We start from the raw sequence: 23,819 nt of genomic DNA on the forward strand, positions 1-23,819 counted from the left end.
CCTTTATATTTATTTCTTATTGTTTTCTGTATGTAAAACTATAGTTATTTTCTATAAATGTTTTTTTTTTTTTTTAATACTTTTAGGTGTCTGGAACGGATTAATTGGATTTACATTATTTCTTATGGGAAATATTGCTTCAGTTTTTGTCGAATTCGTTTTTTGTCAGAATTTCTGGAACAGATTAAGGGGGCTACAGGGCAAATTTCGTAACTCGTTTATTTACCGTCCGATTTTCTCCAGTTTTGGTGCACAAGACAAAGTGTTCTCACTCTTTCTTGAAAATATTTATAAAAAATATACCTCAAACAACAACTGAGAAAAGACTGATTTACTGAAAATGCCCTTGATGTTGATGTAACTCTTATATGCGGCTACGTAAGGTGGTTTGGACACTTGGTGCCGAGAGAACAATGCTAATACTAATTCGGACCGTAAGATTTCCCTCTAAATACCTTATCGTTATTTCACAAAAAAATAAAGTTTGTTAGTATCTGGAATATGGCAAAAAAATCTGCCCTTTACTCCCACATAACTCCCGAAGTATTTGGAATATTTCCAAAAATTCTACGGTCAAAATAAGAGAAATCATTATTCTACAATATCTGTGAATATTATTCCATTTAATTAAGTAATAAAGGACCCACATCAAATTATAGGTGAATAAGTTACTTCCGAGATATCGGCCGGGAACGCAGGCCGGCCCCCGTCTCAAAAAAAAAAAAAAAATTTTTTTCGCGAAAATCGCGTTTGTTTGGGTGTATTTCTTAGTAAACTGATGTTCTAGTGCAGTTAGCCTCTAAACACCGTTTTCTCTTACTCAGAGACGACAGGGTGACCAGTTACACTTTTATATCGAAATATTCCCGATAATCTCTGGGCCATATTATGGCCTATTTTATTCAGTCTAGAGTATATAACATGTTTGTATGTTATTTAGAGTGTTTATTATATCATATTAGATCAATTCTGATAGACAAATAAGCCGTAGAGTTGATATATAAGCTGATATAAGCGAAATAATGGGTGATTCCTGGCTGGCACCTCGGGAGCAGGAACACTGCTGAGCGTTCCCGTCTGGTTCCCGGTAGTCACTAAGTCTGCCGATAAGCTCCACCTACTGTTTTATGATGCCAAATAGTCAGTTATTATATTAGAAAGAATAATGCAAGAAAAGGCGATAAAAAAAAGAAAATAACTCCAAAAAATATATAGGCCGTGAGCAGACTCGGTACCAACATCACCGTCACCATACCTGATATAAATGACTATAATTTCTTGTAGAAACGTCGTAGAACATTCATTCTGGTACCATTGTGTTGCCAAAGAGTTGAGCTATTTTTCAGTATATATAACTCAATTTCCATATTTTTTCGATTTTTCGGTGAGCGCGCGCGGAAAATTGCCCGCCTGCCCCCTTAATGACGAAAACTGAGGTTCCACTGTATTAGGTATTGTTTTTAAAGTACAGTAGTGTGGTGCAATATTTAGTCTAGCATCATTTGCTCTCTTGATGAAACTAAGTAATGCTTAGGTATAATACATTCCTGCAAATTCTTTAGTTCAAGCTCTAATGAGTTATTCATTTCCTAAAAGTCATACAAGATTTATTCCTCATGAAATCCTTTCACTACTGGTAGCTGCTTTCTTTAGAATCCATTGTGACATTTGGCTCCACCATTTTAGTATGTATTGTGTATACATACTTGAACATGGGTCAAGGTTTCAAGACCCAATTTTTATTTGTGACTAATACTTCTGAATGGATGGATTTATGAAGGATGAGGTTAATCATAGAATTGATGAGGGAAATAAGGTGAGTGGTGCGTTGAGGTATATGTGGAGTCAAAAAACGTTATCTATGGAGGCAAAGAAGGGAATGTATGAAAGTATAGTAGTACCAACACTCTTATATGGGTGTGAAGCTTGGGTGGTAAATGCAGCAGCGAGGAGACGGTTGGAGGCAGTGGAGATGTCCTGTTTAAGGGCAATGTGTGGTGTAAATATTATGCAGAAAATTCGGAGTGTGGAAATTAGGAGAAGGTGTGGAGTTAATAAAAGTATTAGTCAGAGGGCAGAAGAGGGGTTGTTGAGGTGGTTTGGTCATTTAGAGAGAATGGATCAAAGTAGAATGACATGGAAAGCATATAAATCTATAGGGGAAGGAAGGCGGGGTAGGGGTCGTCCTCGAAAGGGTTGGAGAGAGGGGGTAAAGGAGGTTTTGTGGGTAAGGGGCTTGGACTTCCAGCAAGCGTGCGTGAGCGTGTTAGATAGGAGTGAATGGAGACGAATGGTACTTGGGACCTGACAAAAAACAAAAAAAAAAAAAATATGTGCAAGTGTGGTGAAAGTGTTGAATGATGATGAAAGTATTTTCTTTTTGGGGATTTTCTTTCTTTTTTGGGTCACCCTGCCTCGGTGGGAGACGGCCGACTTGTTGAAAAAAAAAAAAAAAAAACTTCTGAATGGGTGAAATCATTACATATGGATGGTCTACCACATACAAGACTCCTAGTTTGGTGCATCATGGGGGAAAACCATGGTCAGTAATCATGTTTCCCCTTAAGTATACAAATAAATATGATAACCAGTAGTTTCCTTTGTGCTGGCCAGGCACCAGGGGGCTCTGGCCAGGCTCCAGGGAGACCTGATCAGGCTCCAGGGGGACCTGATCAGGCTCCAGGGGGGACCTGATCAGGCTCTAGGGGGACCTGGTCAGGCTCCAGGAGGACCTGGTCAGGCTCCAGGGAGACCTGGTCAAGCTCCAGGGAGACCTGGTCAGACTCCAGGGGGACCTGGTCAGGCTCCAGGGGGACCTGGTCAGGCTCCAGGGGGACCTGATCAGACTCCAGGGGGACCTGGTCAGGCTTTAGGGGGACCTGGTCAGGCTTTAGGGAGACCTGATCAGGCTCCAGGGAGACCTGGTCATGCTACAGGGAGACTGCAGTGCTCTTCCTCTTTTTTTTTTTTTTCCAACAAATCGGCCATCATCCACTGAGGCAGGGTGGCCCAAAGAAGAAAGAAACACCTTTACCAACATTCATACATAATCACTGTCTTTGCAGAGGCACTCAGATATGTCAGTTCCGGCTAAACTGTTTCCCTGAATCCCTTCACAAAATATTACTCTGCTAACACTTCAACAGTTTATCAGGTCCCAAAAACCATTCATCTCCATTCACTCCTATCTAACATGCTCATACATGACTGCTACATGTTTATCAAATATTTGGGCTGAATGCTAATGTTTTTGTCACAAATAATTTGAATGGTTGTGGCACAATTCTTTCATTTTTAATATTAAGATTCAGCTTTGGTATTTTCCATGTCACAGCCATTTGGCCTTTTTCAAATTTCCTCAGAAACTATAGTACAATTTTTACACCAGAAATTAAGGATTTTTGACAAACTGTCAAGGGTCAGCCAATACACTGAGTCTGGTTATACTTGAGTACATGCAGTACATTTTGTCTGCCTTTATTATGGTTTAGTAATCATTTCATTTGTGCCTTTCCATATGCAGTATATAGGTTAACTTTTCTATAATGCTCAGACATTACTATTTATACTACTTTATGCAACCTTACCTCAGTTGATGTACACCAACATGTAACCATATATGACATCATCATCCAGAGAACTGTTTTTCTTATATAAGATAGTTATGAACAATAAGTACCAGTTACAAAATTTTCATAGTCTTTTTCTTTTAATTCAGAAAGAAAGGTAAAAGCTCATTTAAGCAATTTTATTTTTCATAAATAAATGACACTAGATAAGAACTAACTGGGTTATACATGATGCTGTGAAAGGGTTAAAACGATTTTACAGGAAACTATTTTTAAGCTATTAAGTGGCTTAAGAGTATAGCTTAATAATATATAATAGTATAAAGAAACTTTTATTAGGTGCATTTAAGAGGAAGGGATGGTACCTTGGTGCAATGTAGCTAACAGCTTATTGCCAACTTGTAATTTTACCTCCATTGATCATTTTCACTATACTATTATTGACTGGATTCAAGACTTCTACTCTTGAAACCCAGCTTGAGACCTGCCCTCTCCTTTGATACAACATTATATAGTAGGTGTCTTTAATATTGTAAGAGGGCTATAGAAAAAATAGATGTGAGGAGGAAGCAGTGGACTGTAGACAGACATCATTCATACAGTACCTATATTGGATAGAGATCCCTCCCTCATCTCTTTTTTTATCTACTATATGTTAAATCATTAGGCTAAACTTTATTCCCCCCAAAAAATTATATTGGGAAAAAAATTTTGGTAAGTAGTGTTCTGTACAGATGTTTGACCCTTTGGAGTTTAATGCATAATTTAAGTAATTATTATTAGTATTAGTATTATAATAATACAGATGTGGGTATACAATAATTACATGCAAACCACATTCACAATATATTTATTTAGAATTTAGGAATGTAAGGTGTTCTAGAGTAGTACTGTGTCCATTATGTCATTTTAAATTTAAACTCAAATGTTTTAACTAGTGTCCCTCAAAACATTAGGGTCAGCTTATTCTTTCAAAAAGTGCATCATTGTTTCAAAATTCTTTATTTCATACATTTTCAAAAGCCTCTGGTTATGCAAAGCATAATATAGGCCAGACTAAAGTAGAATTTTTAACTATTTTACTTGACAGTGTAAAATTAAAGTTAGATTATTTGAATGCTAAGATTAATACAGCATATGCAAAGTTAATATATATAGTATACTAAAATTAGATGAAGTTAATCTCTACACATGACTGATCTGTGCTTGAATATACATGTATACGATAGTAAATGTGTATAATTTTGTAGATTGCTTGTTTGATCCTAGTAACATTTGCTGCCTTCGGTTAATATGAACTCTTTCTCTGTCATTATTTTAACCTGTATAATTTTTTCACCACATCACAGAAAAAAATAGCAGTCACAGAATATAATTTTAGATAGTGGGAAAAATTTGTTACAATAGACCCTGGTTTTTGATTTTTCAGGAGGTACTTCCTTCAACATCAAATGTGATTTGAGTTCACAAAGGACAACTCTTCCAATTGTAGCACTTTATTTAAAAGGTGTGGTGGTGCTGTGCTGTATACATTTTATGAAATAGTTCAGTGGTGCAGTTTATACTGTACATTCACAGCTGTTATCATGGTACTAGGCATCATATTTGAAGTTCTAAAGCACTGGAATTTACAAAATATGAATTAAATGTATTGAATATACTAACACTAAAACAAGGAGTTTGAATTCACCTTTTATTTTATGAAGGTTAAGCTATAGATTATAAATGGATGGATACCTGGAGCACATTTTGATTTCATTAGATGATTTTATCATTTTTTGTGTAACAAATGCATTTCTAACTTGGCCATACATCCTAAAGTAGGCCCTTTAATTACCATTAGACATTGTTAGGCAATGCCATTAGAGCTTGGAGGAGAGTTTACATGTTATACACCATTCTCAGTGCAGTAGGAGTGCCATTGAGTACAGTGGACCCCCAGTTAACGATATTTTTTCAATCCAGAAGTATGTTCAGGTGCCAGTACCAACCGAATTTGTTCCCATAAGGAATATTGTGAAGTAGATTAGTCCATTTCAGACCCCCAAACATACACGTACAAATGCACTTACATAAATACACTTACATAATTGGTCGCATTCGGAGGTGATCGTTATGCGGGGGTCCACTGTATTTACATATAAGTTATGAAAGTGTATTTGATGGGAGATCTTTAAATGCTCAGAGATGTACTTACTGTTCCCACTGGTTCCAGCTGGTTGTATTCAGTACACTTTTTTTTTTTTACCTCAAGGGCTGTCTCCTGTTGTCCTGCCAGAAGTGTTCTGACATTACAATTCAGATTACCCTCTAACTGTAACAACCCTGTCCCTCCTTCAGAGTGCAAGCACTGCCCTTCCCATTTCCATGGCTTGAGTCCAGCTAACTGGTTTCTCTGAATTCCTTGCTGATGCTCAACAGCATATCCATTAAAACCATTTGTTTTCATTCATCCTTTTGTAACACACTCACATATCCAGCATCCTGCTGGATGCTCAAGCCTCTAAAATTCAGAGCTTCTTTTACCTTCTCCCTCCAACTCTTCCTGGGACAACCCCTACCTCTCCTACCTTCCACCTCTCTACATGCCCAAACCTTGGTGACCCTGCATCACCTCTTAATTTTTAAACTTCAAATTCTCTGCATGATATTCAGACCACATATTGCTCTCAAATATGATATCACTTCCTCTAGCCACCTCCTTTTTGTGGTGTTCACAACCTCTGCCTTGTACCAGTATAAAAGTGTTGGTACTGCTATACACAAATAACCCACACATAAAAGAGAGAAGCTTACGACGACGTTTCGGTCCGACTTGGACCATTTACAAAGTCACACTACTGCTATACTATGATACATTCCTTGTTTATTATTATTATTATTCCAAAGATAGACATTTTTCCACAGATGTCTCAACACACTACCCACCTTTTTATTCTTCATCTTTTCTATGGTTCACTTCATCATTTATAAACTCATGTGCTGACATGTCCATTCCCAATTATCTAAATATATCCACTTCCTCCATACTCTCTCCATCCAATCTGATATTCAGTGAATCAATGCCTAGACTTTTTATTACTTTCACCACCTTGCTCTTTTCTGTTTTCACTTTTAATTTCCTTCTACACATTCTCCCAAATTTATCCACCAACGTTTGCAACTTTTCTTTAGAATACTCTAAAAGAACTATGGCATCAGCAAACAACAATTGTGGTAACTCCCACTCTGTATCAAACCCAACATCTTTCAATCCTATATCAGATCCAACATCTTTCAATCCTACAAATCTTCCTAACACTAGCATCTGCTTTATTTACAACCCCATCTGCAAATACAGTATCCCTATCAAATACCTACTTTCACTGGGAAATAGTCCCCCCATCCCCATACATATCCTAGCCTGAGCCTCATTTTCTCTTTGACCATAATTTTTAATGGGGTGAACCGGTAAGCCAGCAGAAGGCCTCGGACGGATGACCAAAAGCTCAAGCTGTGGGTCATCATATGACTAAGACCTACATCAGGAAACACTTGTCTTGTTTCCTGACAGACATTACACCTACCTGTCATTCTCTTCATAAAAGTTTTTAACTGCTTTTAGTAATGTACCTCATCTGCCACTTGGCTTCCCTTATCCACCCTATTATATGCCTTTTCTAAGTCCATAAATGCAGAAAACCACTCTATACCTGTTTTGCACTCCTACTTTCATTGTACCAACTGCCTCACACACTTTCCTCATATCCACCTCAGGTTCCTCCTCACTCCTACACGTTATTCCTCCCTGCCCCATACACGAAATCACTGCCTCCCCTTCATCACTATGTATCACGACAACTCTTCAAAATATCTTGCCCTTCTTTCCAGTTTCTCAGCCGTCCCATCTAGCATCTTTTTTTTTTTTATCACACTGGCCGATTCCCACCAAGGCAGGGTGGCCCGAAAAAGAAAAACTTTCACCATCATTCACTCCATCACTGTCTTGCCAGAAGGGTGCTTTACACTACAGTTTTTAAACTGCAACATTAACACCCCTCCTTCAGAGTGCAGGCACTGTACTTCCCATCTCCAGGACTCAAGTCCGGCCTGCCGGTTTCCCTGAATCCCTTCATAAATGTTACTTTGCTCACACTCCAACAGCACGTCAAGTATTAAAAACCATTTGTCTCCATTCACTCCTATCAAACACGCTCACGCATGCCTGCTGGAAGTCCAAGCCCCTCGCACACAAAACCTCCTTTACCCCCTCCCTCCAACCCTTCCTAGGCCGACCCCTACCCCGCCTTCCTTCCACTACAGACTGATACACTCTTGAAGTTATTCTGTTTCGCTCCATTCTCTCTACATGTCCGAACCACCTCAACAACCCTTCCTCAGCCCTCTGGACAACAGTTTTGGTAATCCCGCACCTCCTCCTAACTTCCAAACTACGAATTCTCTGCATTATATTCACACCACACATTGCCCTCAGACATGACATCTCCACTGCCTCCAGCCTTCTCCTCGCTGCAACATTCATCACCCATGCTTCACACCCATATAAGAGCGTTGGTAAAACTATACTCTCATACATTCCCCTCTTTGCCTCCAAGGACAAAGTTCTCTGTCTCCACAGACTCCTAAGTGCACCACTCACTCTTTTTCCCTCATCAATTCTATGATTCACCTCATCTTTCATAGACCCATCCGCTGACACGTCCACTCCCAAATATCTGAATACGTTCACCTCCTCCATACTCTCTCCCTCCAATCTGATATTCAATCTTTCATCACCTAATCTTTTTGTTATCCTCATAACCTTACTCTTTCCTGTATTCACCTTTAATTTTCTTCTTTTGCACACCCTACCAAATTCATCCACCAATCTCTGCAGCTTCTCTTCAGAATCTCCCAAGAGCACAGTGTCATCAGCAAAGAGCAGCTGTGACAACTCCCACCCTGTGTGTGATTCTTTATCTTTTAACTCCACGCCTCTTGCCAAGACCCTCGCATTTACTTCTCTTACAACCCCATCTATAAATATATTAAACAACCACGGTGACATCACACATCCTTGTCTAAGGCCTACTTTTACTGGGAAAAAATTTCCCTCTTTTCTACATACTCTAACTTGAGCCTCACTATCCTCGTAAAAACTCTTCACTGCTTTCAGTAACCTACCTCCTACACCATACACTTGCAACATCTGCCACATTGCCCCCCTATCCACCCTGTCATACGCCTTTTCCAAATCCATAAATGCCACAAAGACCTCTTTAGCCTTATCTAAATACTGTTCACTTATATGTTTCACTGTAAACACCTGGTCCACACACCCCCTACCTTTCCTAAAGCCTCCTTGTTCATCTGCTATCCTATTCTCCGTCTTACTCTTAATTCTTTCAATTATAACTCTACCATACACTTTACCAGGTACACTCAACAGACTTATCCCCCTATAATTTTTGCACTCTCTTTTATCCCCTTTGCCTTTATACAAAGGAACTATGCATGCTCTCTGCCAATCCCTAGGTACCTTACCCTCTTCCATACATTTATTAAATAATTGCACCAACCACTCCAAAACTATATCCCCACCTGCTTTTAACATTTCTATCTTTATCCCATCAATCCCGGCTGCCTTACCCCCTTTCATTTTACCTACTGCCTCACGAACTTCCCCCACACTCACAACTGGCTCTTCCTCACTCCTACAAGATGTTATTCCTCCTTGCCCTATACACAAAATCACAGCTTCCCTATCTTCATCAACATTTAACAATTCCTCAAAATATTCCCTCCATCTTCCCAATACCTCTAACTCTCCATTTAATAACTCTCCTCTCCTATTTTTAACTGACAAATCCATTTGTTCTCTAGGCTTCCTTAACTTGTTAATCTCACTCCAAAACTTTTTCTTATTTTCAACAAAATTTGTTGATAACAGCTCACCCACTCTCTCATTTGCTCTCTTTTTACATTGCTTCACCACTCTCTTAACCTCTCTCTTTTTCTCCATATACTCTTCCCTCCTTGCATCACTTCTACTTTGTAAAAACTTCTCATATGCTAACTTTTTCTCCCTTACTACTCTCTTTACATCATCATTCCACCAATCGCTCCTCTTCCCTCCTGCACCCACTTTCCTGTAACCACAAACTTCTGCTGAACACTCTAACACTACATTTTTAAACCTACCCCATTCCTCTTCGACCCCATTGCCTATGCTCTCATTAGCCCATCTATCCTCCAATAGCTGTTTATATCTTACCCTAACTGCCTCCTCTTTTAGTTTATAAACCTTCACCTCTCTCTTCCCTGATGCTTCTATTCTCCTTGTATCCCATCTACCTTTTACTCTCAGTGTAGCTACAACTAGAAAGTGATCTGATATATCTGTGGCCCCTCGATAAACATGTACATCCTGAAGTCTACTCAACAGTCTTTTATCTACCAATACATAATCCAACAAACTACTGTCATTTCGCCCTACATCATATCGTGTATACTTATTTATCCTCTTTTTCTTAAAATATGTATTACCTATAAGTAAACCCCTTTCTATACAAAGTTCAATCAAAGGGCTCCCATTATCATTTACACCTGGCACCCCAAACTTACCTACCACACCCTCTCTAAAAGTTTCTCCTACTTTAGCATTCAGGTCCCCTACCACAATTACTCTCTCACTTGGTTCAAAGGCTCCTATTTACCTGGAGAGAGTTTCGGGGGTCAACGCCCCCGCGGCCCGGTCTGTGACCAGGCCTCCTGGTGGATCAGCGCCTGATCAACCAGGCTGTTGCTGCTGGCTGCACGCAAACCAACGTACGAGCCACAGCCCGGCTGATCAGGAACTGCCTTTAGGTGCTTGTCCAGTGCCAGCTTGAAGACTGCCAGGGGTCTGTTGGTAATCCCCCTTATGTGTGCTGGGAGGCAGTTGAACAGTCTCGGTCCCCTGACACTTATTGTATGGTCTCTTAACGTGCTAGTGACACCCCTGCTTTTCATTGGGGGGATGGTGCATCGTCTGCCAAGTCTTTTGCTTTCGTAGTGAGTGATTTTCGTGTGCAAGTTCGGTACTAGTCCCTCTAGGATTTTCCAGGTGTATATAATCATGTATCTCTCCCTCCTGCGTTCCAGGGAATACAGGTTTAGAAACCTCAAGCGCTCCCAGTAATTGAGGTGTTTTATCTCCGTTATGCGCGCCGTGAAAGTTCTCTGTACATTTTCTAGGTCGGCAATTTCACCTGCCTTGAAAGGTGCTGTTAGAGTGCAGCAATATTCCAGCCTAGATAGAACAAGTGACCTGAAGAGTGTCATCATGGGCTTGGCCTCCCTAGTTTTGAAGGTTCTCATTATCCATCCTGTCATTTTTCTAGCAGATGCGATTGATACAATGTTATGGTCCTTGAAGGTGAGATCCTCCGACATAATCACTCCCAGGTCTTTGACGTTGGTGTTTCGCTCTATTTTGTGGCCAGAATTTGTTTTGTACTCTGATGAAGATTTAATTTCCTCATGTTTACCATACATTCACTATACATTGACTTAACATCTCCCAAAATCTCTCTCTCTCCTCTGCATTCCTCTCTTCTCCAGGTGCATACACGCTTATTATGACCCACTTCTCGCATCCAACCTTTACTTTAATCCACATAATTCTCGAATTTACACATTCATATTCTCTTTTCTCCTTCCATAACTGATCATTTAACATTACTGCTACCCCTTCCTTTGCTCTAACTCTCTCAGATACTCCAGATTTAATCCCATTTATTTCCCCCCACTGAAACTCTCCTACCCCCTTCAGCTTTGTTTCGCTTAGAGCCAGGACATCCAACTTCTTTTCATTCATAACATCAGCAATCATCTGTTTCTTGTCATCCGCACTACATCCACGCACATTCAAACAACCCAGCTCTATAAAGTCTTTCTTCTCTTTTTTAGTAAATGTATACAGAAGGGGTTACTAGCCCATTGCTCCCGGCATTTTAGTCGCCTCATACGACACGCATGGCTTACGGAGGAAAGATTCTTTTCCACTTCCCCATGGACAATAGAAGAAATAAAAAAGAACAAGAGCTATTTAGAATAAGGAGAAAAACCTAGATGTATGTATATATATATATATGCATGGTCTAGCATCTCCCTTCATGTTTTTAACTGCTAAATCCATTTGCTCTCTAGGCTTCCTCACATTAGTGATCTCTCTCCAAAACAATTTATTCTCACCACTGTTTTAACCTCTCTTTGTTGTCCTGTAATCTGCTGTCCCTCCATCATTTTTACATTATAAAAACTTCTTTTTCTGTCTCATAAACACGCTAAGATAACAGGGATATCTTGCTACTCCTACTTACACTTTGGTCACACTTCACAGACACGCACATGCATATATATATATACATACATCTAGGTTTTTCTCCTTTTTCTAAATAGCTCTTGTTCTTTTTTATTTCTTCTATTGTCCATGGGGAAGTGGAAAAGAATCTTTCCTCCGTAAGCCATGCGTGTCGTATGAGGCGACTAAAATGCCGGGAGCAATGGGCTAGTAACCCCTTCTCCTGTATACAATTACTAAAAAAGAGAAGAAGAAAAACTTTATAAAACTGGGTTGCTTAAATGTGCGTGGATGTAGTGCGGATGACAAGAAACAGATGATTGCTGATGTTATGAATGAAAAGAAGTTGGATGTCCTGGCCCTAAGCGAAACAAAGCTGAAGGGGGTAGGAGAGTTTCAGTGGGGGGAAATAAATGGGATTAAATCTGGAGTATCTGAGAGAGTTAGAGCAAAGGAAGGGGTAGCAGTAATGTTAAATGATCAGTTATGGAAGGAGAAAAGAGAATATGAATGTGTAAATTCAAGAATTATGTGGATTAAAGTAAAGGTTGGATGCGAGAAGTGGGTCATAATAAGCGTGTATGCACCTGGAGAAGAGAGGAATGCAGAGGAGAGAGAGAGATTTTGGGAGATGTTAAGTGAATGTATAGGAGCCTTTGAACCAAGTGAGAGAGTAATTGTGGTAGGGGACTTGAATGCTAAAGTAGGAGAAACTTTTAGAGAGGGTGTGGTAGGTAAGTTTGGGGTGCCAGGTGTAAATGATAATGGGAGCCCTTTGATTGAACTTTGTATAGAAAGGGGTTTAGTTATAGGTAATACATATTTTAAGAAAAAGAGGATAAATAAGTATACACGATATGATGTAGGGCGAAATGACAGTAGTTTGTTGGATTATGTATTGGTAGATAAAAGACTGTTGAGTAGACTTCAGGATGTACATGTTTATAGAGGGGCCACAGATATATCAGATCACTTTCTAGTTGTAGCTACACTGAGAGTAAAAGGTAGATGGGATACAAGGAGAATAGAAGCATCAGGGAAGAGAGAGGTGAAGGTTTATAAACTAAAAGAGGAGGCAGTTAGGGTAAGATATAAACAGCTATTGGAGGATAGATGGGCTAATGAGAGCATAGGCAATGGGGTCGAAGAGGTATGGGGTAGGTTTAAAAATGTAGTGTTAGAGTGTTCAGCAGAAGTTTGTGGTTACAGGAAAGTGGGTGCAGGAGGGAAGAGGAGCGATTGGTGGAATGATGATGTAAAGAGAGTAGTAAGGGAGAAAAAGTTAGCATATGAGAAGTTTTTACAAAGTAGAAGTGATGCAAGGAGGGAAGAGTATATGGAGAAAAAGAGAGAAGTTAAGAGAGTGGTGAAGCAATGTAAAAAGAGAGCAAATGAGAGAGTGGGTGAGATGTTATCAACAAATTTTGTTGAAAATAAGAAAAAGTTTTGGAGTGAGATTAACAAGTTAAGAAAGCCTAGAGAACAAATGGATTTGTCAGTTAAAAATAGGAGAGGAGAGTTATTAAATGGAGAGGTAGAGGTATTGGGAAGATGGAAGGAATATTTTGAGGAATTGTTAAATGTTGATGAAGATAGGGAAGCTGTGATTTCGTGTATAGGGCAAGGAGGAATAACATCTTGTAGGAGTGAGGAAGAGCCAGTTGTGAGTGTGGGGGAAGTTCGTGAGGCAGTAGGTAAAATGAAAGGGGGTAAGGCAGCCGGGATTGATGGGATAAAGATAGAAATGTTAAAAGCAGGTGGGGATATAGTTTTGGAGTGGTTGGTGCAATTATTTAATAAATGTATGGAAGAGGGTAAGGTACCTAGGGATTGGCAGAGAGCATGCATAGTTCCTTTGTATAAAGGCAAAGGGGATAAAAGAGAGTGCAAAAATTATAGGGGGATAAGTCTGTTGAGTGTACCTGGTAAAGTGTATGGTAGAGTTATAATTGAAAGAATTAAGAGTAAGACGGAGAATAGGATAGCAGATGAACAAGGAGGCTTTAGGAAAGGTAGGGGGTGTGTGGACCAGGTGTTTACAGTGAAACATATAAGTGAACAGTATTTAGATAAGGCTAAAGAGGTCTTTGTGGCATTTATGGATTTGGAAAAGGCGTATGACAGGGTGGATAGGGGGGCAATGTGGCAGATGTTGCAAGTGTATGGTGTAGGAGGTAGGTTACTGAAAGCAGTGAAGAGTTTTTACGAGGATAGTGAGGCTCAAGTTAGAGTATGTAGGAAAGAGGGAAATTTTTTCCCAGTAAAAGTAGGCCTTAGACAAGGATGTGTGATGTCACCGTGGTTGTTTAATATATTTATAGATGGGGTTGTAAGAGAAGTAAATGCGAGGGTCTTGGCAAGAGGCGTGGAGTTAAAAGATAAAGAATCACACACAAAGTGGGAGTTGTCACAGCTGCTCTTTGCCGATGACACTGTGCTCTTGGGAGATTCTGAAGAGAAGTTGCAGAGATTGGTGGATGAATTTGGTAGGGTGTGCAAAAGAAGAAAATTAAAGGTGAATACAGGAAAGAGTAAGGTTATGAGGATAACAAAAAGATTAGGTGATGAAAGATTGAATATCAGATTGGAGGGAGAGAGTATGGAGGAGGTGAACGTATTCAGATATTTGGGAGTGGACGTGTCAGCGGATGGGTCTATGAAAGATGAGGTGAATCATAGAATTGATGAGGGAAAAAGAGTGAGTGGTGCACTTAGGAGTCTGTGGAGACAAAGAACTTTGTCCTTGGAGGCAAAGAGGGGAATGTATGAGAGTATAGTTTTACCAACGCTCTTATATGGGTGTGAAGCGTGGGTGATGAATGTTGCAGCGAGGAGAAGGCTGGAGGCAGTGGAGATGTCATGTCTGAGGGCAATGTGTGGTGTGAATATAATGCAGAGAATTCGTAGTTTGGAAGTTAGGAGGAGGTGCGGGATTACCAAAACTGTTGTCCAGAGGGCTGAGGAAGGGTTGTTGAGGTGGTTCGGACATGTAGAGAGAATGGAGCGAAACAGAATGACTTCAAGAGTGTATCAGTCTGTAGTGGAAGGAAGGCGGGGTAGGGGTCGGCCTAGGAAGGGTTGGAGGGAGGGGGTAAAGGAGGTTTTGTGTGCGAGGGGCTTGGACTTCCAGCAGGCATGCGTGAGCGTGTTTGATAGGAGTGAATGGAGACAAATGGTTTTTAATACTTGACGTGCTGTTGGAGTGTGAGCAAAGTAACATTTATGAAGGGATTCAGGGAAACCGGCAGGCCGGACTTGAGTCCTGGAGATGGGAAGTACAGTGCCTGCACTCTGAAGGAGGGGTGTTAATGTTGCAGTTTAAAAACTGTAGTGTAAAGCACCCTTCTGGCAAGACAGTGATGGAGTGAATGATGGTGAAAGTTTTTCTTTTTCGGGCCACCCTGCCTTGGTGGGAATCGGCCGGTGTGATAATAAAAAAAAAAAAAAACTTTTCATATGCAATTTTTTCTCCTTTACCACCCTCTTTATCTCATTATTACACTAGTCATTACTCTTCCTCCCACACCCACCCTGAAGGAAAATGTAGAATATAACTGGTGTGTTCTGGCATTAGGAATAATTATATGCATTATATTCACACCACACATTGCCCTCAGGAGATGTCATGTCTGAGGGCAATGTGTGGTGTGAATATAATGCAGAGAATTCATAGTTTGGACGTTAGGAGGTGTGGGATTACCAAAACTGTTGTCCAGAGGGCTGAGGAAGGGTTGTTGAGGTGGTTCGGACATGTAGAGAGAATGGAGCGAAACAGAGTGACTTCAAGAGTGTATCAGTCTGTAGTGGAAGGAAGGCGGGGTAGGGGTCAGCCTAGGAAAGGTTGGAGGGAGGGGGTAAAGGAGGTTTTGTGTGCGAGGGGCTTGGACTTCCAGCAGGCATGCGTGAGCGTGTTTGATAGGAGTGAATGGAGACAAATGGTTTTTAATACTTGACGTGCTGTTGGAGTGTGAGCAAAGTAACATTTATGAAGGGGTTCAGGGAAACCGGCAAGCCGGACTTGAGTCCTGGAGATGGGAAGTACAGTGCCTGCACTCTGAAGGAGGGGTGTTAATGTTGCAGTTTAAAAACTGTAGTGTAAAGCACCCTTCTGGCAAGACAGTGATGGAGTGAATGATGGTGAAAGTTTTTCTTTTTCGGGCCACCCTGCCTTGGTGGGAATCGGCCAGTGTGATAAAAAAAAAAAGTAAATAATGAAACAATGTTATAGGAATGCAGTTAGAAGCCTAAGTAGATCTATAACCCACTGTAACATGAACATACAAAAGCATGTTTATGAAACAACTTGTAATGTGACCAGATTGACTGATGGTGTAGTAGCCAGACTTAGGCTTAGTTACAAGTACTTTTGGCAGTTTGACAGACACACATGATGATCAACCAGATGCAAAATATGTGGCCAGCCCTATTGTCACTATTTTGAACACTGTGTGTTAATTGTCCACTTACTGAGGAATACAGAGATAGTATAATAACCTATGTGATATGTTAAGATATTTTATTAATGAAAATAAGATAACAGACATATTAAACAAATTTCCTAAATTTTCTTGCAGCAGATGAGTTAACTGTAGATATAAATCAGATGTACTCTTGTTAACCCTTTTGGGGCCTAGTTCCTAGGCCTTCAGTTTTTCCATATGCTCTTATACTACTGTCCACAGGATGGCTATGGGATGCACAGTAAATTAGACACTTCAGCAGCAAAACCTAAATTTGCACTCACAAAGCTATGCTGTGCAGTCCAGCAGTGCACTCTTTAACCCATTGACTGTTTTGGTCATATATATATATACGTCTTACGAGCCACAGTTTTTGACGTATATATACTCATAAATTCTAGCGGCTTCAAATCAAGCAGGAGAAAGCTGGTAGGCCCACATGTAAGAGAATAGGTCTGTGTGGTCAGTGTGCACCATATAAACCAAATCCTGCAGGACGCAGTGCATAATGAGAAAAAAAAAACTTTTTTTTTTTAATTAAAATGCCAACTTTGTGGTCTACTTTCATATAGTATTTATGGTTGTATTCTCGTTTTCTTGGTCTCATTTGATAGAATCAAAAACATATTATAGAAATAGAGGTGATTTTGATTGGTTTTACAATGAAAATAACCTTGAAATGGAGCTCAAAGTAGGGGAAATGTTTGATTTTTGCTGATGTTCAAAAGCAAACAAATGATGTCATATCCCAATAAATGTCCAAGTAGCCATTCTAATATGCAGTCATGAATGGGTTGACATTATTTATACAATTATTACAATATTGCAGTAGTCTGCATAACAGTAAATCTTCTACTTTTTGTTTCAATAAAAATTCAAAATAGAAAGCGAGAGTAATATCAAAGGGGCCTGGAGACATGACTGATGAACAGAGAAAATGTTATTTTAGAGCCAGGAATGTCTGCATTGTTCATTCTGGATCCTATTTTGAAATTGTCATATTAATTTTCATGAAATTGGCTAAATTGCAAATTTCTGACCACGTTATTGGGTAGTTGAAATCGGTAAATGGGCAGTTTCTTGTACTCAATCGATAGAAAAAATGGAGTTCTAAAGAAATAGCTATGAGTCTAGTCAACTAGAACAATGGAATTAGCAAAAAATAGGGCTTGAATTGGGCGAAATCGCCGATTCGTAAATATGTATCGCCGAGGTCGCTAACTTCGCGATAGTGTAATTCCATCAGTTTTCCATCAAATTTCATTGTTTTGGTGTCATTACAATTGGGAAAAGATTCTCTATCATTTCATAAGAATTTTTTTTTTTTAGGGGGGGGATTTTGCAATACCAGGAGACACCTCAGGATTTGGGGTTGCAACAGTCAAGGGGCTAAATTTACCCTATGCCTCACTGACCTTCTCATTTTTTGCACTTTGTCTAGCACATGTTTCCCCAGTAGTTGCTTATTCCTTTCTGACACTACCTTCCTTAATTCATTTATTTTCACTTTGTTACCCACTGCTGCCAGTCTTTGTGTGCTCCATCTATCCCTTACTCTTATTGTAGCTACCACAAAATAATGATCTGACATATCTGTCACTCTATAAACATACATTCATCATCCTGCCCATTAACCTTTTTGTATATTACAGTGCTGGTAGAATTACCAGTGGTATGTTAGGTAAAAGGATACATAAGCAACTAATGCGATATTTTATTGTGGCAAAACGTTGCCACAATAAAATGTCACATTAGTTGCACATGCGGCCTTTTGCCTAACATACTGATACATAGTCTAATAAACTGCTATTATTGAGCCCTATATCATATCTCATGCATTTAGGTATTTCTATAATAATCTTGTATGATCATGCATATATGTATTTTTCATTGTTAGCTCAGCTAATCTGAAAATGTCTGCACTGTCATTACACTTAATGCCTTTGTTGTTGCTTTATTACTTATTCATTATCATAATTTGGGTGCTGATTCTAATGTTTTTGGCTTCTTAACTTTGATTGTGGTCAAAATAAAGGCAAAATTATGTTAGTCATGCTCTAATATTTGGGATAATTTTACTGGACATTTAAATTTTATATTTAAACACTTAGTAGCCTTAATAATTCATACAAATAAATTGATAAGGCACAGGCCATGATGAGCACATTCATTTTGTCTATCTGTCCTGCTCCAGCCTTTCTACATAGCTAAACCATCTAAATCACTAGATATATAATGGTCATACACAGTTACTTTTTGCTGATGATACTGTGCTTATGGGAGATTCTAAAGAAAAATTGCAAATGATAGTGGACGAATTTGGGAGTGTGTGTAAAGGTAGAAAGTTGAAAGTGAACATAGAAAAGAGTAAGGTGATGAGGGTATCAAATGATTTAGATAAAGAAAAATTGGATATCAAATTGGGGAGAAGGAGTATGGACAACGTGAATATTTTCAAATATTTGGGAGTTGACGTGTCAGCGGATGGATTTATGAAGGATGAGGTTAATCATAGAATTGATGAAGGAAAATAAGGTGAGTGGTGCATTGAGGTATATGTGGAGACAAAAAATGTTATCGATGGAGGCAAAGAAGGGAATGTATGAAAGTATAGTAGTATCAACACTTTTATATGGGTGTGAAGCTTGGGTTGTAAATGCTGCAGCAAGAAGGCTGTTAGAGGCTGTGGAGATGTCCTGTCTAAGGGCAATGTGTGGTGTAAATATTATGCAGAAAATTCGGAGTGTGGAAATTAGGAGAAGGTGTGGGGTTAATAAAAGTATTAGTCAGAGGGCCGAAGAGGGGCTGTTGAGGTGCTTTGGTCATTTAGAGAGACTGGATCAAAGTAGAATGACATGGAGAGCATATAAATCTGTAGGGAAAGGAAGGCAGGGTAGGGGTCGTCCTCGAAAAGGTTGGAGGGAAGGGGTAAAGGAGGTTTTGTGGGCGAGGGGCTTGGACTTCCAGCAAGCGTGCGTGAGCGTGTTCGATAGGAGTGAATGGAGATGAATGGTATTTGGGACCTGATGAGCTGTTGGAGTGTGGGCAGGGTAATATTTAGTGAAGGGATTCAGGGAAACCGGTTATTTTACATAGCCGGACTTGAGTCCTGGAAATGGGAAGTACAATGCCTTCACTTTAAAGGAGGGGTCTGGGATATTGGCAGTTTGGAGGGATGTGTTGTGTATCTTTATATGTGTATATACTTCTAAACTGTTGTATTCTGAGTACCTCTGCAAAAACAGTGATTATGTGTGAGTGAGGTGAAAGTGTTGAATGATGATGAAAGTATTTTCTTTTTGGGGATTTTCTTTCTTTATGGGTCACCCTGCCTCGGTGGGAGACTGCTGACTTTTTTTTTTTAACAAACCGACCGTATCCCACACTGTTTGTATACAACATAGCATACTGCTATAAATATATGCTTATGTATATTCAGAAATTCAGACAATTTTGGAGTCTGGAATCCCAAAGATGCCCCCCTAACTATATATACATTTTTTTTTTTTTTTCAACAAGTCGGCCGTCTCCCACCGAGGCAGGGTGACCCAAAAAAAAAGAAAATCCCCAAAAAGAAAATACTTTCATAATCATTCAACACTTTCACCACACTCGCACATTATCACTGTTTTTGCAGAGGTGCTCAGAATACAACAGTCTAGAAGCATACACATATAAAGATACACAACATATCCCTCCAAACTGCCAATATCCCAAACCCCTCCTTTAAAGTGCAGGCATTGTACTTCCCATTTCCAGGACTCAAGTCCGACTATCTGAAAATAACCGGTTTCCCTGAATCCCTTCACTAAATATTACCCTGCTCACACTCCAACAGATCGTCGGGTCCCAAGTACCATTCGTCTCCATTCACTCCTATCTAACACGCTCACGCACGCTTGCTGGAATAATTACTATATATACATGTATACATATATATTTTTTTTAAGGAATATTATTTATAAATCTCAAAGTGCATGTGTGAGACAAACTAGTATGTTGTGCTTTGTTTTTAAGGTTTTGTGAACATTTTGCTTCATGTATTTTTTATTTTATTTTTTCAGGTAGATATTCGACCATTATTATCATCATCATCCAGCATCATAGAGAATGAATTAGAGCGGCTTGTCGCTCGCAAGTTGGCTAGCATCTTTCCTCAAGGAAGCATTACTGATACAAATGCACTACAACTTGATAGAAATCATAGAACAACCCAGCATGAATCAGACGTTCTTATGGTGACATCAACTCCTGCAAGGAAAGAGACTTCATATGAGGATAATAGGGAAGAACAGACAAGTTTTGAAGAGAGACAAAATAAGATAAAGCTAGAATTGAAGGGCTTAGGAGTCGTAACTGATGCTGTTCACTACCGACTAACGAACTCTCGTAGAGAGAAAGTTTTACCTCCAAAGAATGGAAGATCTGGTAGCAATAGTGGCAGCAGAGTTTCAAATGAAAACAGTAGGACTGTCAGTGTTCTCAAGGCAAGTGGGAGGCAGCTAGAACAGTCCCCCAGTAGTGGTCATATACAGAGTAAAATTAACACCTCTTCCAGCTCACTACAAGGTCTTAATAATACCCCATCTTCAAATCAGGGAAAGCTTATGGATAATGTTATAGAGAAAAACCTGTCATTGGAATTTGATGAACCAGATAATGATAATACTGACCCAAGTACCTCTGATGATTTTGTCTTTCAGATAAGAAGCTTCTTGGAAAATTCAGCAAATTCAAGTTTAAATGACAGTAATGCACTTCTTGACAATAGTAATTCTGTGAGTGTTAGACAACGACATAATCAAAACGAGAATATTAGCCTACAAAACAGTCAGGAAAAATATCATGAAGTAGAGCTCAGTGAACCTAGTGTTCAATTTCTTAAAACTATAGAAAGTGTTCTGACTCCTGAAGCATAACATGTGAAGTCTTTTTTGCCATTTCACTTGAAGAAAGAGTTTAATTATATAATGTGTGTTTTTCAATGATTCACAAAATACTTGAAGTGGATGGACTGTTGTATTCTCTTTTGTGTTCATATTTTGTTAACAGCTTAGAGAAATTTAAATAAATTTCCATTTTTGGTGCATATAAAAGATAACTATACAACATTGCAGAGTTATCTTTTTTGGGTCACCTTGCCTTGGTGGGAAATGACCAATGTGTTAAAATGTTATCATGTTGCAGTGACGTCAAATTATATACTACTCTATTAAGACTACTCAATATTTGTAATCCTCATCTGTTTGTATACTACCAAACACTTCTCCATCTTTTCAGTAGTACAATTAGCATAAAAATGTAAGTCATTTATCACATTTTCTTTTTGGCATTTACGAATAATTCTGGAGATCATTGTCCGGGGCTAAACTCGGACCAGGCCTCCTAATTTGGAGAGCAAATATTCCAGGAATAAGAACTCTTTAGAAATGTACATGAATGATATTGTATACTGACAAGATGAAGAATTAGACACGTGCAACATCAGGGTATATTTATTTGTAGACATTTTGCCATCTAGTGGCTTTATCAATACAATACAAGGACATAATGTGAAGACTGTAGCACTATATACAAAAGATGAGGTACTCAGTCCCTCAGCCTCAAAGATGGTGAAGAGCACCGTGGTCTTAAAGACCATGGTGCTCTCTGTGTATGTTATTGAGACAACATTTGGTTTTCTAATATTATGTCAGTAAAATTTAACTATAACATACCACAACACCAATAAAGGCAATGTAAAATGAAAACAAGAAAAAGTTTTGGAACATGAACAGAAAATTGTGACCTACTGAGCATTCCAGAAAGTACACAGATAATTTCTGTTTAAGGCTCATGAACAGTCACTCATTTGACTGTCTTAGCAGTAGTGAAATACTAACAGCAATTCATAATAGTATTTGTAATGCAGGAAACTCAATCCTCCAAAATCCCAGATGGAAGTATGTATAGGGTGTCATGACCCAGTTATGGCATATGGTTCATTAGTTTGTAACATATCAAATATTTGTCAGAGGAGGACTTAGATTACTACTGCTGTTGAGTTACATTAGTTTTGTACGTATTTGTATTTTGGTGGGAAACAAGCAATGTAGGAAAAAAAAAATTAAGTGTTGTAACAGAAGTGTTAGTAGGGAAAATAATTCGGTTCTTGATATTTAAATATTTGTATGCAGCTGCTCTGTGTAATTTAAGTATTTGCATAGTTACTCTGTAATTGTTTATTTCCTTATAATTGTACCTTTTCGCTTTAAGTTTTCCTAGTGTTAAATGTGTTTTTATAAATAAATTTTTTTTAGTACCCCTATTTTGGTATAAACCTTGGTATTAGATACCGACAGATTGGTTGAGAAAGACACACGAGCAAACACTAGGATATATTTATTAGAAAACGTTGTGGTCCTGGGACCCTAATCACCATAAACATTTTTTTTTTTTTTTAACATAGCAGCTGTTTCCCACCAAGGCAGGGTGACCCAGAAAGAAGAAAAAACCCAAAAAGAAAGAAAAATCCCCCCCAAAAAAAAAAATACTTTCATCATTCAACACTTTTACCATCACTCATGCATAATCATTGTCTTTGCAGAGGCACTCAGATGTGACAGTTTAGACATCCCTCCAAACTGCCAATATCCCAAACCCCTCCTTTAAAGTGCACCCATTGTACTTCCCATTTCCAAGACTCAAGTCCGGCTAACCGGTTTCCCTGAATCCCTTCACAAAATATTACCCTGCTCACACTCCAACAACTCGTCAGCCCCCAAAAACCATTCGTCTCCATTCACTCATATCTAACACGCTCACGCATGCTTGCTGGAAGTCCAAGCCCCTTGCCCACAAAACCTCGCATCCAACCTAGGTAGTAGGTTAGTAGACAGCAACCACACAGGGAGGTACTACTGTCCAACCAAGTGAGTGTAAAACGGAAGCCTGTACGTGTTTTGTTTTATATGATGGTAGGATTGGTGTCTTTTTTCTGTCTCATAAATATGCAAGATTTCAGGTTCATCTTGCTACTTCTTCTTACACTTAGGTCACACTACACATACATGTACTGTACACATTTATGTATACACACTCATTTGAGTTTTCTTTGATTTCAAATTAATAGCTCTTGTTCTTTTTGTTTTTCCTTTCATATCCATGGGGAAGTGGAATAAGAATCTTTCCTCTGTAAGCCATGTGTGTTGTAAAAGTCAACTAAAATGCCGGGAGCAATGGGCTAGTATCCCCTTTTCCTGTATAACTTACTAAAAAGAAAAAGAAGAAACTTCTAACATTTTTTTTCTTTTCAACAAGTCGGCCGTCTCCCACCGAGACAGGGTGACCCAAAAAGAAAGAAAATCCCCAAAAAGAAAATATTTTCATCATTCAACACTTTCACCTCACTCATACATAATCACTGTTTTTGCAGAGGTGCCCAGAATACAACAGTTTTGAGGCATATATAAGGATATATAACATATC

At 39.1% G+C, this 23,819-nt stretch overlaps 1 protein-coding gene across 10 annotated transcripts in view; it reads left to right on the forward strand.

Moving 5' to 3' along the window:
* LOC128689890 (chloride channel CLIC-like protein 1) overlaps positions 1 to 22,653 on the forward strand; it is a 73,802-nt gene extending 51,149 nt beyond the window's left edge. For all 10 annotated transcript variants that reach the window (XM_070084194.1, XM_070084221.1, XM_070084206.1 and 7 more), the window contains one exon: positions 20,417 to 22,653. In XM_070084194.1, the coding sequence (XP_069940295.1) occupies positions 20,417 to 21,271 (855 nt within the window). In that variant the 3' untranslated portion in view covers positions 21,272 to 22,653. The remainder of the gene's footprint in view (positions 1 to 20,416) is intronic.
* Positions 22,654 to 23,819: the final 1,166 nt, after the last annotated feature.

Source organism: Cherax quadricarinatus, chromosome 1, assembly GCF_038502225.1.
Source record: "Cherax quadricarinatus isolate ZL_2023a chromosome 1, ASM3850222v1, whole genome shotgun sequence".
Taxonomy (NCBI): Eukaryota; Metazoa; Arthropoda; class Malacostraca; order Decapoda; family Parastacidae; genus Cherax; species Cherax quadricarinatus.